Source organism: Mirounga angustirostris, unplaced genomic scaffold (assembly GCF_029215605.1).
Source record: "Mirounga angustirostris isolate CCGP_5_RB_7025 unplaced genomic scaffold, mMirAng1.0.hap1 SCAF_5, whole genome shotgun sequence".
NCBI lineage: Eukaryota > Metazoa > Chordata > Mammalia > Carnivora > Phocidae > Mirounga > Mirounga angustirostris.
The window spans coordinates 133,067,371-133,085,143 of record NW_026991713.1 but is presented as its reverse complement, the minus strand read 5'-3'; the positions used below and the strand labels follow the sequence as shown (position 1 = coordinate 133,085,143).

The 17,773-nt window shown below is 40.9% G+C and overlaps 1 protein-coding gene across 9 annotated transcripts in view; it reads right to left on the bottom strand.

The window, feature by feature from the left end:
- The window catches only part of SFMBT2 (Scm like with four mbt domains 2), a 231,354-nt gene that overhangs the window by 63,637 nt on the left and 149,944 nt on the right, over positions 1–17,773 (bottom strand). For all 9 annotated transcript variants that reach the window (XR_010411717.1, XM_064592089.1, XM_064592090.1 and 6 more), the window contains 2 exons: positions 8,476–8,558; positions 2,423–2,549 (listed from right to left, as the gene is read on the bottom strand). Coding sequence is in view for 8 of the 9 variants with exons in the window: in XM_064592089.1 (XP_064448159.1) it covers positions 2,423–2,549; positions 8,476–8,558 (210 nt within the window). In the remaining variant the exon portion in view is untranslated. The remainder of the gene's footprint in view (positions 1–2,422; positions 2,550–8,475; positions 8,559–17,773) is intronic.

Sequence of the window (17,773 nt, the reverse complement as noted above, 5' to 3'; positions counted from 1 at the left end):
CGCATATATTTTGTTCATTGCCCACTCTTCAACATCAGCTCTTTTACAGATACTTAAAGAACTGACTTCAAGAGAAGTCAACTAGTAGATTAAAAATGATCATTTTAATTACCTAAAAGTGGTCAATTAGCCATGTGTTGAAAAATACTTCAAATCAATTTAATGCATAAAAATAACTAATAAATTGTTATGAAGTACTTTCTACATTTACAGTGTCAAGTAAATAAATGGTCTATAATCAGAATCACCATAATCATAAAAATAATTTAACAGCCACAAAGTGACCATGGCAAATCTCCAGCATTTAGTCCCAGGATGGAGGACAGAAAACACTATATACATAAAACTGTGAAACGATGAGAAATAACTGCCACTAAGCTCACTGTGACTTGAAAAGTAATATTCAGGAAGGCCCCAAACAGAACAAAATCCAAAACCCCCAAAATTCAAGTTAAGAACAAAGAAACAAAATGGGATTTTACTTTTTTGATCAAACACATGATTTTGACCATGGATTCCAGGTAGATAATATGCAACAAACTGTTTATTAAAAAAAAATTTTTTTTTTTAGTGTGTCAGGTCTGGAAAAAAATGGACAATCTATTTTCTGATCTGCTCTCTAATGCTGATTTCACTGCTACAGGGTAAGAAAGCACTCTGGAGAATAAGAGCTGATGTGAGCTGCCTTACATTTCTTTGCTATAAAAACAATATTTTTATAATGTTAATAAATGCTAAAAATTTTAAATATATGCTAAATGTTGCTGCTTCTCATTCTTTTTAAGAATTGGAAAGCTGTGGGGTCTGATGAGTTAACCAACAAATATGTCAAGGACAAGGAAACTAACCCTAGGCATACCTTCACAGCTTAGCTAGCTTCGTTTCTCCATCTATAAAAATCAGGACGCTCTTACTGTTGTCTGTGTTAGGTAATTAACAGCGGTAAAGCACTCTGGAAGTACAAACTGCTAAATAAATAATGACTGCCAAAGAACTTTAATGGTAATGGGCTAAATCATAATGATGAAACATGGGCTTTGAACTCTACCATTTTTGTTTTCAAGTTAGTAACGCCAAGCAAGACCCCGATCTTGCAATACGGCTTCGCCTAGTGTTAGGCAGCAGGTTTAATGTAGGGATTCGAAATCACAGGAGGGATCTTGTGTTTCCAAGAGCAGTTGATTCAACTTCACATGTAATAGTGAAAATAAGGTCATGTTCTATTCCCGTGGCCGCAGATATATCACCATCATGCCTGTGTCTACTTTTTGGCTAATTCCCGCTGGAGGTCATTTTACTTGAAAATGCCCCAATCAACTTTTGATGAATTTCCTTTTATTTCACATTGATTTTGAAATCCTAAACCCCAGTAATGTTTTAAACTAGTTTTCTAGGAATAAATGACACAGACGATGTTCACCTACAATCACTGCTCTCTACCCTTCCCACTCATTTGGACTACAAGATTTATGAGATCGAGATTATTAGCTCAGTACTGTATGGTGACTAACATAACAAGAAAAAAAGGAAGAACTTTTGATGCTTCTTACACTTGCTTACTAAAGAGACAGGATGATGAGATTAGCACCACTTCTATGACCCTGCAAACTTTCCATTCCAATGGTGGTAGGAGCATGCCATGATGGCTAAAATATGGGCCAAGAGAGCTAAATTTATTCATTCATAACTAGTCTTGTTTTTTCATATACATTTAAAATAATTAATGAATGTCATGAAAATAAAAAAACAAACCAACCAACCCAAAAAATTTAGATCACGGAAAAATGGGAAAATCTTACAGATCAGACTTAATTCTTTCTCACTGAAAATATAACATATAAAAATACAGTGTTCTATCTCAATGTAAAATCTCATCATGGTTCTGCTTATAAATTATAATGTTCTCTGAATTATCTGCACAATTATAAAAAAAGGAGCTATAAAGGAGAGTTTAAACATCATTAAACAACATATAACATATATATTTGGGGAGAAAGTCATCTCCAGTGACTATTTCAAGGTAAAATTAAACATCTACGGAAGAAAACAAAGTAAAGGGTATTATTCACATTAAAATGCAAATATATAATTTTATCCTCATAATAACCAAGACCTCAAATACCAGTTCTAGTGACTCGTATTAATTTAATTGTGACATTAGCTTTTATAATCATAGACGTAAAAAGACCACTGTGTTCCAAACATAATTATCACACCAGTATCTCATTTCATGAAATTATTAGTTAAGATGAGAGCCTCTGAACAAATTTGTATTCGATTAGTTTCGCTTATTTAAGAACACTGAATAATTTAAGATCTGTTTAAATGGAAGGAAAGCGGAAGGGGTTATTTTGGAGAAGCACCATGCGTACATTTCCAGACGGACCCTAAGCTCTCCGGGACGGCTGTGAACCCAGCGTACCTTCCAGGTGAAGCCACATCAGCCTGCCCTTCACACTGACAACAGAGGCCACGCAGAGCTCTCCTGGGTTCCTGGGGTTGACGGCTTCAAGCTTCATGTTCTTCATGAAACCCCGACTGAATGATGTCTGAAAGAGAGAGAGAACGGACACTGAGCCAGAGGACAAGGCAGCAGGTGCAGCAACAGAGTGGCCCGCGGGCGAAGCACGTACGCACTGGCACACAGAGCTCATCCATCAGACACGGGCTTTCCCACCATTCGTCGGAAAAGAACCGTGACCTCCCTTGCATCCCAGAATTACAGCTCTGCTGGTACACAGCAGGTGCCTATTAGTATCTGTTGAAGGAGAGGATATGTTATCTTCCCAGTCCCGCATGCGCCCTGACTTCCACACAGTCACTGAGGTGCACAGCAGGTCTTCTTCCTTCCCTGTATTCCTCACTTGCAGCGCGCCTGTGCGTATCTGTGCGTGTGAGGAGTCGGCCTGAGTCTCCATCTGGCATCATTTCCTTCAGCCTGAAAAACATTCTTTAGCGCAGTTTCTAGTGCAGGTCTGCCGGTGGCGAATTCCCATAGTTTTACCTGAAATTGTCTTTATTTTACATTTGCGGTTTTTGGCTTACTTCTATTTACTTTCTCAATTCACTTTTTAAAAAATTTACACATAGGAACATTCACTCTTTTTGCTGCCCTGTTCCCTGAGGGTCGGCTGTTAGAGAAACGCATATAGTCTTGCGGCCATAACCTCAATCAGCGTGCAGAGCAGTCCCTTCACCTCCAAAATACCTTTGCACTAGATCTTTGAAGATCAATCCCTCCCAGACTCCCAATTTCAGGACCACGGACCTGTCTTCTGTTCCTAGAGTTTTGTCTTTTTCCATGAGATCACATCAACGGATCCATACACTGTGCAGTCTTGCTTCTTCCACGGAAGCAAAATGCATTTGGGATTCATCCATGCTACTGCACAAATGGGCAGTTCGTTCTGTTTTACTGCTGAGTATTTTCTATAGCTGTGCCACAGTCCATCCATTTACCAGTTGAAGGACATTCGAGCTGTGTCTAATTTCTGGTGATTGTGAATAAAGCCGCTATAAACATTCAAGCACAAGTTTTTGTGTGAACAGAGTCTATTAGTCTGCTTGGGATGCCATAACAAAATAACACACGCTGGGTGGATTTAACAATAAAAATTTGTCTCACTGTTCCACAGGCCGGAAGTCTGAGATCAAGGCATCAGCAGGGTTGGTTTCTTCTGAGGACGCTCTCCTTGGCTTGAGACAGCCACCTTTTCTCTCTGTCTCCAAACAGTCTTTCCTCCGTGTACACGGTCTGTGTCCTAATTACCACTTCTCATATGGACACCAGTCATACTGGATTAAGGCCCACCCATATGGCCTCACCTTATCTTAATTATCTCTTCGAAAACTCTAACTCCAAATACAGTCACATTGTGAGGTACTATGGGCTAGGACTTCCACTGTATGAATTTGGGGGGAATACAATGCAGCCTATAATGCAGCTTTCATTTCTCTAAATATGGAATTGCTGGACCACATGGTAAATGTATGTTTAACTTCCTAAGAAACCACCAAATTGGTTTCCATATATCATGTTGCATTTCCATCAGCAGCGTGCAGGACTCCAGTGGCTAAACATCCTCACCAGCACTTGGTATTGCCACGTTTTCCAATTTTAATCATCCTAATAGGTGTCCCGTGTTCACTAATCACAGCTTTAACTTGCATCTTCCCTATTGCTAATGATGTCAAGCATTTTTTCACACGTTTCTTTGTCATTTGTCTATCTTCCATGGTGAAGTGTCTGTTTCTCTCTTCATTCAGGAAGCATTAGCTTTGGTGGTTTATTTCTTTCAGTACTCTACAAACACTGGTTTGCTGTCTTCTGGTGTCCCTTGTCTATGATGTGAAGTTCACTGTCATTCAAACCGTTGTTCCTCTATTTGGGATCTATCATTTTCTCTCTGGATGCTTTCAAGATTTTTCTCTTTATGTCTGGTTATCAGCAGGTTGGGCTTCTTCGTATTTATACTAACTTGGGGCCCACAGAAATTCCTGAACCCGTGCATTTAGTACTTCCAGCTACTTTGGTAACTTTTGGGCATTGCTTCTTCATATATTTTTTCTTCCATAGTCTCTGTGGCCATTTCTTCTGGGTCTCCAACTACACATGATATCGTCCCTCAGGTCCCTGAGATTCTGTTCTCGTTCCCCACACCCAAGCTTCTTTTTCTCTCAGTTCTTCAGATAGGATCAAAATCATCAACCCTTTCCCCTGTCACCTCCATTCTGCTAGAAAGCCCTTCCAATGAATTTAATTATTTTAGGTATTTTATTTTTCAGTCCTAGAATTTCTCTTTTTTACACCTTCTACTTCTCTTCTGGCACTTCCTACCTTCTCATTCATGTTTTCCTTCTCAAACGTTAGGGTACATCTGAATCACCTGGAGAACCTTTTAAAAATGGACTGCTGTGCCTTACCCCAAAGTTTGTGACTCATTTGATTTGAGGTAAGGCCACAGAATTTGTATTTCCAACAAGTTCCCAGGTGATGCTGGAGCTGCTGGCCTAAGGACCGCACTTTGGGAATCACCGCTTTGCACCGAGCTTAGTTTTAATGGGAGCTTTAAAATACATGTCTGCTAATTCCAACATCTGAGTAATGTTGGTTTGGTCTCTGTTGATTATCTTTTCTACTGAGAATTTTCATATTTCTTCATGGGCTGAGCAACTCTGAAGTCTGGATGTTTAAAATGTTATGTGGTAGAGACTCTGGATTGTGTTATGTTCTTCCCAAGAGTGTGGTTTTCTGTTTTAAGCAAGCAATTAACTTGTCTGGACTCAAACTACACACGCTGTCTCCTGAGAAGGAACTCAAACCTCAGCTCAGTCTTCCGTCCTTAACTAGGCTGCCTGGAAGTTTGCCTGGAAAATACACAATCCAAGGATCAGCCAAAAATTTAAGCAGAGTTTATACACAGAATCTGTGCTTCCCTCTCCTGGCTCTTCCCTATCTGAGACTCTTCTCACTTTCCAACAGTTGCAGTTGCCCAAATTCCGTTATCTGGTTCATCAGGCCAGAAAGACTGTAATTTTTATATTACTGGGTTTGTCATCTCATACGTTGTCAACTGTCAAAAAAGTCTGAAAAAAAAAAATCACACAATCACCCCATAATGTTTCTTCCAAGCACCTGCTCCCCTCCAGATCTTCTCACTTCTGTTCATTCTGGAACTACCAAGGTAGTTGTTTTGGTATCCTGTCCAGAGTCTATAGTTGCTATCTGCCAGAGGATCAATTCAGCATGAGCTCAGCCAATACTCAAAGCAAAACTCCCTCCTAGCATTATTTTTAAATAAATATAAGATTTTCCAAAATCATCCACTACTATAAGTTTCAACCAGACATTACAATACTGTAATATATCTATTTTGAAATACATAAACTGAGATTAACAGGTTCTTGTAAATAACAGAGATTACATCCTTACGTGACCCATGGGAAGACACCAAGGTTATTCACATTCACGTCTCTTTTTATACAGGTTAAGTTGCAAATGCAATTACACCTTTATCTAACCAGAACAAAATTATCCAGCGTATGTTGAGAAAGCAATTTGCACTTTTCCTTTATGTTTCTTTGGAAATAGGAAACACAGAAATTCTAGGTGGGCTATTTTTCTGCAAGTCATCCTGCCCCATCCATACATACTATGTATTGAGCTTCTTTTTGATAATATGACTCGACAGACTGCCCACAAAGCCTCTAAGTAAGTCAAAATGTTTTTTTATCCTACTTAATAAGGGAAAACTACAACCGCATAACCTATTTTCATTTCAACTCACTGCTTGAGGGTAATTTATAAAGATCAATAGCAAAACTGTTACCTGTGAGTTTATTTTACTTAAGCATTTGGCTGTGTCAATCCATTTCAGCATTGCCTCTGATTGTTAAACATCCTCCGGGAAATCCACTTCCACACCACCCCTCCTCTAGTACACACAAGATGTGTGATTAAAAAAATGAATTCATAATAAGCATTCCATTAAAGAGCACTTGTAGCAAGCTAATGAATTCAGCAAAGCACCGGTAATGCAATGCACACGCCAACAGGCAGATAACAATCCTGTCGATTAAATAAACGGAGGGCCAGAAACAAAACGGGCCATATTTGTAACAAGTGCATTCCTAATGAATATGCCAGCATATTCATTAAAAGAGATTTCATCTTGGTAGCTAAATCCTGAAAGCTCAGAGGCCACCTGGGGATGTGGCTGCTTGCTCCACGATTAAATTGCACATAGCCAGCTGCTGATGGAACAGGAGCAGAAGACGGACGGATGGAAAGCAGCTGCGGTGGAACTGTGTTGTCAGAGAAGAAACAACTCCCCACCTCCAAAGCTAGGGGACACGTCAGGATTCTCCTCCCTCCCAAGGCTGGAGAGGCAGGGAAGGAATATTTCTTTTGTCAGGTAGAAAGCGCAACTCCAGAGGGGTTTGGGGATGTTTTGATAAGTATTTCCACGATCCTAAGTGAAAGGCAACGAGGCCAGGACTCTGTGACAAGTGATGTCACTGTGGTAAAAAGTCTAGTGAGACGCACTGGGATTTGATAAGCCCCGGGAGCTGACCCGCGGCTATCCTCATGGTGGCGTGCCTCCACGGTGTCCCCGTCCTACCTCCTCAACTCACCACACAGATCTTTCCATGCTGCAGAACCACCTTTGTGCAAACGCAGTGTCAGCCAGGAGAAAGTCCCTTTGGTCATTCCTGGAGCCCTGCTTTCCAGCTCTGCCGCTGATGTGTTTCCACATATGTTAAGTACAAGCCGGCCCGCTGATCAACCTACTTCATTCTTCAAAATCCGCCTCTGACTTATGCTCACTACTGAGCTTCTCTATGAAGCCAACCCCTCTGCCTCTTAGTTCTCGTATGCTATTAGCCCCACAGTACAAATTATAGGGGGTGGCAAGGAATCAGCAGCTCTAGGAGCACATGTCCAGAAAGTCTTTGATTTGGGGGCTCTCTGCACTGTACTATCTGCAGTCCCCAGTTGGAGGATTGAATCTTTTTTTTAGCATAAAGAATTAACTTTCATAACTAAATGCATGTTTAACACAGGAAGCTATATATTTACACCTCATTCTCAAAACAGAAATAATAATCCAGATCTCTTTTCATAGTTCCTAGGGTTGTTAAGGTTTCAATGAATAATTTATAAGCTGCTTTATACAACCAACTCCTACAACTAAACAAGTACACATGTGTGAACACACACACACACACGGACTCACACAGTGCTATTTTATGGGCCATCAGGCCAACAGCTCTATTTGAACCAGGAAGTGGCTTAAAGTAAGCAAAGCAGAGAACTGTTGGACTGGCATCTTATTGAAGTAATCCAAGAAAAGAAGTTGATGATCATATATTGAGACTATACCTCAAGAGCAAAGAATCTCCTATCAATGGGCTTATCAACAGTATACTCCACACAGCAAGTGCATATGTAACGTGTCCTCCTTTCTCTATAGTATGGACTCCTGGCTGACTTAGTATGGACTCTTGGCTGCAAAAAGCCACACGGCCATGGCACATTTCCTAGCCTCATTCATGGCAGGTGTGGCCGAGGGACTGGTTCTCACCAATGGAAGGTGAATGGAGTAACATGTCAATATCAGCTACAGTGTTTAGAAGTAAGACTAGCTTCTCTTTCACCCCTTTCCCTTACCTGCTCACTAGATTCAGATGATGAAGCCAAAGGCTCACTGGAGGCACACACTCATCAGGAACACACTGGACCCTTCCGTAAGTGAGAACTGACTGACCTTATCCGGAACCACCATACATTTAGCGGTGGATCTGTTACTACAGCCCAGAGTCACGCAGATACACAACCTGAAAGAGGACTTTTTCAAAACTACAAAAGCTTTACGATCCTGTGGTACACGGCAGCACTCTAATCTTGCTCAGGAATAGAAAGCAACTTACAAAATTTATGGTGATAAAAGGAGTCGCAAGAACCAAGCTGCTTACATTTCTGAAGCAGAAGGGAGGTGCTTCTTCTGTCCCATGCTGCTTGTGATAATCTGCCCAGTCGAAGTCCTGGCCAGAGTAACCTGTACAGGATGAAACACAGACAAAAGAGCGTTCATCAGGCTAAAGCTCAGACCAAATGAACAGCTTTAGAGGTTGTCACTCATTAAAATAATAAGCGGTCCAAGAATAGGGCCCCAAAGGGTGAAGTCCTCTCCTATTCCGGACAGCATGTCAGATTTTCTAAGGAGCATGTGGGAAAATGTAATGTACTAATTCTGATAAGGTATACCGTCATTATCATAATGTGGGGCCTGAAACCAGGTAAAGGGTGGAATTTACCCACATCAGCACATGCCAGGGGAGGGGGGACAGATCTGCTTTGGGGGAGAAGAGGTGAGACAGGATATTATACACCATACAACCGCAAAATGCATTTGCAGAAATATACAGGAATAACTCCCTCCACATAAATCCTGAGTTCACGTGAACTTGCTTCTCAATATCTTCATGGAAACCATGAGACTTTATTGGAAAACACCACCCAGGGGATGGTTTTTTAAAGAGTAACAGAAGGTAGAAAAAATAGAAAACAAGGAGTTGAGGCTTTCCCGAGAAAGCCTCAAAAGGCACAAAGGGCAACAGCAGTCCTGCTTTAGGATCGCACCGCGGAGGAGGAAGGAAAGAGAGAATCGGCAAAGACGGGCCTCTCCGGGTGAGGCTCTGGGGACACATCAGAGACATGGAAGGAGGAGTTCGAGAAACATTTATTCCTACATACTAAACTTAATGCAATACAGATCTTACCACAGCTGTTTTTTCCCCTTCTTTACTCATTTCACGTGGCAGGAGGGGCACAATTAAGAGTATATCTGTCATGACCACCATGACAAGACATGGGAGAAGGTCTTGGGAAGATCATCACCATGCCAAGACATGGGAGAAGGTCTTGGGAAGAGAAAACGGTTCCAAATCATAAAGTAAGCACAGCATTGGGTGTACAGTTTAACCTGGATAGCATAACACCTCCTCCTGTGAGTGTCATTTGCATTTCCCGTGAACAAAGGATAGCAATGAAAGCGAAGAGTATAGTGCCAATTGGGATAAAAAGGAAACTGTAAAATGTCACCATAACCTTCACTTGAGTGTTCTCTCTTGATGGTTTTAATGGAAAATAAATCCACAAGGGAGTTCTTAAGTATGTTTTTGAGCCAAGTCCCCATCTTCTCTTCCCCGTATCATCGTAAATCCTACACCTGCAAATTCACTTAACATGGGGACTTGTAGTTACTAAATCCCATAGCAGCCGAGTGACTGCAGAAATTCTTCTTTGAAGAAAGTCAAGATACCAGTTGCCTCCTACCTCCATGTGTACTCCCAAGTACAAGGTAGTATTTTCTTTTCATTAAGGAAGCTCAATCTACCCAGTTTCTTTAGAAGATGGGAATGGGGTTAACCAAGAAAGCACCTGTCCTCCTCTGGCCCAGGGCCTAACCCTTGGCCCTCCCATCCCCTGCTGACCATCAGTGACAGAAGTACCCCCCTTTCTTCCTAAGACATGCCGGTCATTCTATAAAGGCTGACAACTCCTCATTTCTTTCCAACACGGAGACAAAAAGTCTTATAGTTTTGAGATGCTGTACTCTTTCTAGAGTTTCAAAGAGATTCTGAAAGTTTTTCCACCTGCCCTTGCCCCCAGCCCCTCTCTCCAGAGCCAGATGGAGAGTTCTGGTAGGGGTTTCTAGAAGGGACCCCCTCATCAGAGGTTTCTGGAAGGGACCAAACCAACTTTTTTCTGAACACTCATAAACAAAACATGTTTTAGACAAGATAATGCAAGTTTCTTTACAATTAATAAAACCTCCACTTTGAGAATGGTTTCTCTGGAGCTGTTTTGGATCAAATCTTTACATTAATGTGTAAGAACAAAAGAATTTGCCAAAAGACAGCTCAAAATGCTGAGAATCTACGTGACGTATAAAAGGAGGACATTGGGATTTTAGAGCCAGCTCTATCAGGAACTGGGTGAAACAAGGCGAAAGCAAATGGAATCTTCTGTGCCTGACTTCCCTTATTCACAAAACAAAGGGAAGATCTTTAAGGCACCTCTAGCTGTTGCATTTCGTAATTCAGAGTCACCATTATTCATTATTTTACCGTGGCTACTTAGGATTTTTTCCCCTCCTTCTGTGGTAAATTCCTTCCTCTTCTCCTATGAAAAAAGTATGGCAGGGTAGATAAAGAAAGGTTATAAAACAAGATAATTCCTAAAAGCTCTCCACGGAATAGCTGAAGACAAGATGAATCCTGCAACAGAAGGACCCCATTTGTTTAGGGTTGTGGCAGACTGACTTTGCTAAGGCCAGGATCTCCTTCCGTTTCGATGTCTCTTCCCTGGACCTCTGCTGCTTAGTTACTTTCGTGAGCCGACAAAAATTTCATCAAATCATGGGGGAAGAGGGGAAATAGGAAAAAAAATATAGATGAATGACAAGCCATTTTCTGATATACCATGGAAATCTGGGTATTCTTTATGGTCAGATAAAACCTTCCAACATAGAAGTCACCTCTACTCCCCCTACAGAGGCATTTAGCTGGGCTTTCTATAATCATGTTTATAACCATGAACTTCCCAGGGGCTTCAACCCACTCCATCAAATATCATGCTCTGTGGTTTCTTAGACCTACATTCAACCCTTCTATATCCAGTCTTCCAGACTCTCTATGGGGAGCCATTTTTAATCTAATAATTTTAAGATATAACCCAAGTCTTGCTGGATACCTACGCAACAGTGGATGATTTTGCCCCCAGAGCTTTTCATTTCCTTGAACATTTGAACAGCCTAGACTTCTCCTCCTCCTCTTAGGGACCTATATTCACTTCATCACTTAAAATTCTTTTCCTTCAGGCTGATAATGAGCTCGCTCTTTGTAAGGCAGTTTTGTGACAGCCCAGAATATAAAAGCTACACAAAAACAAATTGCTCTGGTTTGTATAATAGAGACAACAGGGGTCAATTATACTCATTAATCAACAAAGACAGAACAAGTACTGAGGCTTAACTGTGGCTAGGAAAACATGTTGTAAAACCAGGAGGGAGGAAAATAGCAGAGGGGAAAAGAAAATAAAAGGAAATCAAAACCCCTCGGGCTATTAAAATCTGCAACAAGCTGCCCCAGGGAACTGTTGAACCATGGCCACTGGAGTTATTTAAGCTTTTATTAGTGTTTATTCTGAACGAAGTTCCAACTGTTACAGGTCCAAAAGAGAACAGGTCGTTGACCCATTTCCTTGTGATACAAATTAATTGGCACAAAACAGCCCCACTTGCAAACATTACTATTGGTCCTGCAAGTGGATAATCCTTTTAGAAAACAATTTGGCAGTAAAAGTGTTCACGAACTTTGACAACAATTTCACAACAATTTAAAAACAATCATAAAAACTGAAAAAGTATCCTACATTAAGATACAATGGCATTATTATTGGTAATTCTGGGGATGGAGACCACTTTACATCCCCAAATCAGAAGGGAAAGGAAACTCATCCAAGGTCCATGTGAATCATAGGGGAAATTGCACATAGTTTGTAAAAAAAAATATGAACACATTACTGCTATAGGTTTAGATGGAAAGACTGCCTGGCACAGCATGTATAGAATTATCAAATTTATATAAAAGTATGCAAAGAAAAAGACCAGAGGAAATGTAAGGAAAACTTAGTAATGGTAAATATCAACATGGTTATCTGGATGGTGGGACTTGTGGATATTTTTTTCTTCTATCTCTTTGTATTTTCCAAGTTTTCAATAATGATCATAAATTATTTCAATAAAAACTATTTGAATGTGTAGCACCTTTGCTCCATTTTAAAAGATAAGGCACTAGTCAATCAATCAAGAGCTAATTCCACATGGGGAATACACCATGACCACCTCCCAAGAGCCAACCTCCAGCTTCTCATTTGCTAACAGAATCCTGAGTTTATCCAGTTCCTACAGGAGGTTAGGACTCTCCTCAGCACCAGGAAGTGAATCATGACAACCTCATATAATCATGGTGGTTTAGACACAGAGAGTAAGAGCTGCTCGTCGATGCTGAGTGAATACGAAAAAAAAAATTGTACAATCTTCAAAAATACCATTAGCAAAAAAAATTATCATCTTTGCCATCTACCTTACTGGCAAAATGAAAGATAATAATAAGAATCTACCACTGCAAAGTCTGTTGGAAAACAGGTGCTTTTATGCATTTCTGGTTGGCACAGAACTCAAAAAACCGCTGCAGATGCCAAGTGGGCAATGTGTCAAAATCTTTAAGAAGGTGTCTACTCTCCACTAGCCATTTGCTCATTCACATATTCCATCATTTAAAAGCACTTATTAAGTGCATGCTCCATGCCAGGCACGGTTCCAGTACTAGGCACGCAGAAGTGAACAAAACCAGCAAAAACCCTTATCCAGGCAAGCTTACGTTTCAGTGAGAGGAGACACATAATGCACAAATATAAAAAGTCAGATGATCAGAGCGTTATAGAGAGAAGCAGAGAAGGGGCAGAGGGAGGGATGAAAGTCTTGAGGAAAAGCTGAAAGTCCGAGGAACTGAAGAAGCAAGACTTGTGGCCATGTGGGGCAAGGGCAGGCCAGGGGGAGGGGCCAACAATTGGGAAATTCCAGGAGCATGTCTGGAATGTTCTAGAAAGAGCAAGGCGGGGGGGGGGGGGGGCGGGGAACTGCAGGGCTGGTCAGAGTGAGCTGGGGTGAGAACAAGGCAGTAATTCCACTATGGAGCATCCTACAGAAATAACAGGATGCTGTGCAAACATTTTATGCATCAAAGCAGACGAGAACAATACACACAAACAAGAGGGACGTGTTTAAGTCATTTATTTATCTGCAAATCACGGAACTTTCCCGTCATTTAAAGCAGGAGACATTTTGGCATGTAAGTGGCAAATCAGTGTGTATAAAATAATTAAATCAATACACAAAGTTACATATTCTGGGAAACAGAAATCTAAAGGAATATACACCAAAAGTTGTTTCTTCAGGATAGGAAGCTTCTTTTTTCTCCAAATTTTAAAGAATGAATGTGTTACTATATCTATAAATTAAAAAAAAGAATAGTCTCTAAGGGACACCTGGGTGGCTCAGTCGGATAAGCCTCTCCCTTCAGCTCAGGTCATGATCCCAGGGTCCTGGGATCAAGCCCTACATCGGGCTCCTTGCTCAGCGGGAAGAGTCTGCCTCTCCCCCTCCCTCTACCCCTACTCATGCTCGGTCTCGCTTTCTCTCTCTCCCTGTCTCTCTCTCTGTCAAATAAAGAAAGTCTTTAAAAGAAAATCTTTAACAAAACAAATGGAAGTCCTAAAAAGTAGTAACACTTTCTCAAACAAGGAAATGCATTTAATTCAGTCTCCAGGTTGCTGGCCGTTGAGGGTAATATGAGGATGAAACAGATTCAGCTGTCACCTGCTTCAGCAGGTACGGAGAAGGACACACACACCATGTGGGAACTGGGACTCCAGGATGGAGGGAGACATGGAGAACTTGCAAAGAAAGCTTGGAAGATGCCCACCACACTGACTGAAGAACACATAGCCCCATAGGGAGATGTCCACCTCAGAGCACATTCATAGGGCTGATGTGTAGATGTAGGAGGCACGTCCACCCAACACAGGTGAGGAAGCAAGACCACAGACGTCAGGGGGCAGGCACAGCCCCGGGAACCAGTCTGTTGACTCCTGAGCCAGGTTTCCCAACATTCTCTCAGTTCCACTCATGTATGAGTCTGCACACAGGCTCATAGGCAAGAAGGCAAAGACACTCATAACTGCCTAAAGCCCTTCTTTTCACCCACATGTCCCCCCCTTGCCCCCGGCCCTGAAGTCTTCCAGCTCCCTCATTCCGTCCACTGACATGCCATAAAGTCCTCCCTGATAGAGATCTTTAAAATTTACACATCCATTTCCAATTGAATTCTTCTGTGTTTACATTCATGGAATAATGCAGGGGAAGAAGAACCATGGAAAATAAGGGAAAAGGATGGAAACAAATAAGTCAAGTTAGTATAAACCCCAGCTGTTCCAATTTCCTTATCTTCTAGAATAAACCAACGCTGAATGTATTTAACACATACAGGTGACAAGATGACACTTAATACACTTCTATCTGGGAGCATGCCCCAAATATTAACCTGAATCATAAACATAATGTTAGGAGATGTGGACATGTCCCCAGGATGGAGTCTAACATCATATAAGTATCAGCCAATGGCAAAGCCATAGTAAGAATCCTGAACGACGACAATGAGGAATAAGTCAACAGGACGGATGCCATTTCCAACCATCGGAAATATTTTCTGATATAAAAAAATGACCCAGTTTTACTCTCCCAACTCTTTTCAGTCAGAAATGAATTTTCATTCAAGAACCAATCAGAAAGCTAGAAATGAGAATAAACTTCCAAATCCAGTAACAAGAAGGACCCTCTCAGATGCCAAAGGAAATATAGTAATAATAGAAATAATTACATAGCTCAAAAGAGAAGAAAATCTCCAGATGTCAAAAAACCATGAGGGCCACAAAGACAGGGCTGACCAGTCCAGTGAACGTCCGGAGCTCACACGGGGTACAAAACATCCACAGGCCCGAGAGAGCAGAGCAGCAGAGACTGAGACTATTATAAAACGCCCGGTCCCCGTCAGATGCCGGTCTGTGACAACAGGACCAGACGGACTTAGAAAGAGAGAAGGAGCAGACACAGCTGCTCCCGGCCCAGGGCTCTGGGTAAGCAGGGAAAGAGAGAAGTCCCGAGCTTCACCAAGCCAGAGGCACATGCGGGCATGCTGTACAATGTTACAATTCCGTATGGCACAGGCTGAGAAAGTAACGTGACATTCATTCATTCGTTCATTCCTTGAATATCCAGGGACACCTCCATATACCGGGCACTGTTTTAGGTGCTGGGGATACAGAAGTAAATAAAAATCCTTACTTTCTAGCAGGGGAGATAAAGCAATAAATAAATTCTCTAGGACTTGCAAAAATCCTAGAACACTGGGCAGACCCTAATACAAGGCTAGATGGAAGGAAGTACTTTAAGGATCATGGAAATCCCATAGAAATCACCCCCACCACTGAAAATTAGTTCACAATGGAAAATGACAACCCACATAAGGAAGCAAATGAACATGAGTCAGACAAAAAAAAAAAGGCTTTAAAACAAAATGATTGGCTAGGGATAAAGAGGGTCAACACCAGCAAGCCCCAACAGTCCCAGCCCTGAATGCCCTACCATGCTTCACACACACACACACACACACACACACACACACACACACACAGAAGCTGACAGATCCTGAATCTCACAATGATATTTTGATGTACCTTCTAGAAAATTACAGAAGAAACAAAAATAGAGACTATGTAATGGTTGAACAATTCAAATAATAAGTTTGATGTAACAAAACACTCTGACAGTAAACTTGAAAGTACAGCTGAAACAGATAATTCTGGGGACGCCTGGGTGGCTCAGTCGGTTAAGCATCTGGCTTCAACTGAGGTCGTGGTCCCGGGGTCCTGGATTGAGCCCTGCATCGGGCCCCCTGCTCAGCGGAGAGTCTGCTGCTTCCTCTGCTTGCCACTCCCCTCATTCTCTCTCTCTCTCTCTTTGTCAAATACATAAATAAAATCTTTAAAAAAAGAACAGATAATTCTGCAAATATATATACATTACCAAAATTGTCTCAAACAGAAGTGGTAACCATGACTAAACTTACAACCACTCAAGGAAATAAATTCATAGTCAACAGAACACAAACTAAAACAGCACCAGCCCAGATGGTTTTACAAGCTAGTTTCAAGAGCCAGATCACCCGTATCTTACACAAACTGTTCTGGGGACACACTACTTTAGGAAGGCAGCTGGGTAGGAAATAAACATGCAAAAACCAGTGGCATTCCATTATACTGGCCACAGTCAGTAAAAAAAAAAAAACAAATGAATAACAATAAAAAAAAACTATTCACAACAACAAGAAAAAGGACAATGTACCTAGGAAAAATTCCAGCAGAAGACTGAAAGTTATAAAAAGATGATATAATGAAGTATCAATTAAAATCCAATGGGGTTTTTTATAGTGTCTTCCAAACGGATTCTAAAATACAAAATACAAAAATAACCTGCCAAAAGCAACCAAGACAATTTTGAAAAGGAAGAAAAAGTGGAGGGATTCACCTGACGAATTTCAAGACATAAAGGAAAATCAATTCTTAAAAGTGACGTATTTATGCGGAGATGGACTAACAGACCAACGAAGCAGAATAAGAAGAGATAAGGTCCTCACCCCTTAAGGGACTTGCTCTATGCTAGTGATGACATTACAGATCAGAGAGGAAATCACAGACTATTCAATTCATGATGCTGAGACAATGGGTGAATTTGAAAATCCAATTCAACTTCAGCGAAAAAATAAAATTGTTTTCTTCCCTCATGCCATGCAAAAATTAACTCCAAGTACGTTAAAGAGCTACCTACAGAAAATGAAACTGCAAGATTTTTAAAGAAAACATAGAACATCAGTAAAAAAAGATTTCCAAAGACATATAAGCAAATCATAATGGAAAAGATTGGTAGTATCTGACTACATTGTAATTTCGTATTTCATATAAAATACCATTCAGAAGCAAAGCGACAAGCCATAGCCTAGACTATTAAATATTGTGAAGTGCATGGTGAAGAAAGAATTCACATTCAAACGTAAATATTTCTATAATCAACAGAAGAAGGGCAAAAAATATAATCAACAATACAAATGAAATACAAATTGTCAACAAGCGCATGATGAACTGCTCCACTGAACTGGTTAGGGACCAAAGCAAAAGAAGGAGACTCATTTCACGGCCATCAAAATGGCAATGTTTGAGCCTAAGGCATAATCATAGTAGTGAGGAGGATGCAAAATGGGAGCTCCAGCAATCCCACATTTGGGTATATCCCCAGAAAGATCTCTCCCATTTGGGCACATGTACAAATATGCACATTTGAGTATCATTCACAACACGGAAAACAGGAAAGACCTTTGTTCAAAGTCTTTCAACGGGAAATGGATTTCAAGAATTAAGGTCTGTTCCTTCAATAGGCAAAGTGAATAAATAATTGACTGCATCAACATGAAGAAAGATCTGCAAGATGCTACAGGGTAAAAGTTACATAGAGAGGCATAGCATGATACTATGTATACACATATTGGAAAAGATCTGCCGTCAAGCAAACAATGAGAGCCTCACAGTGATGCA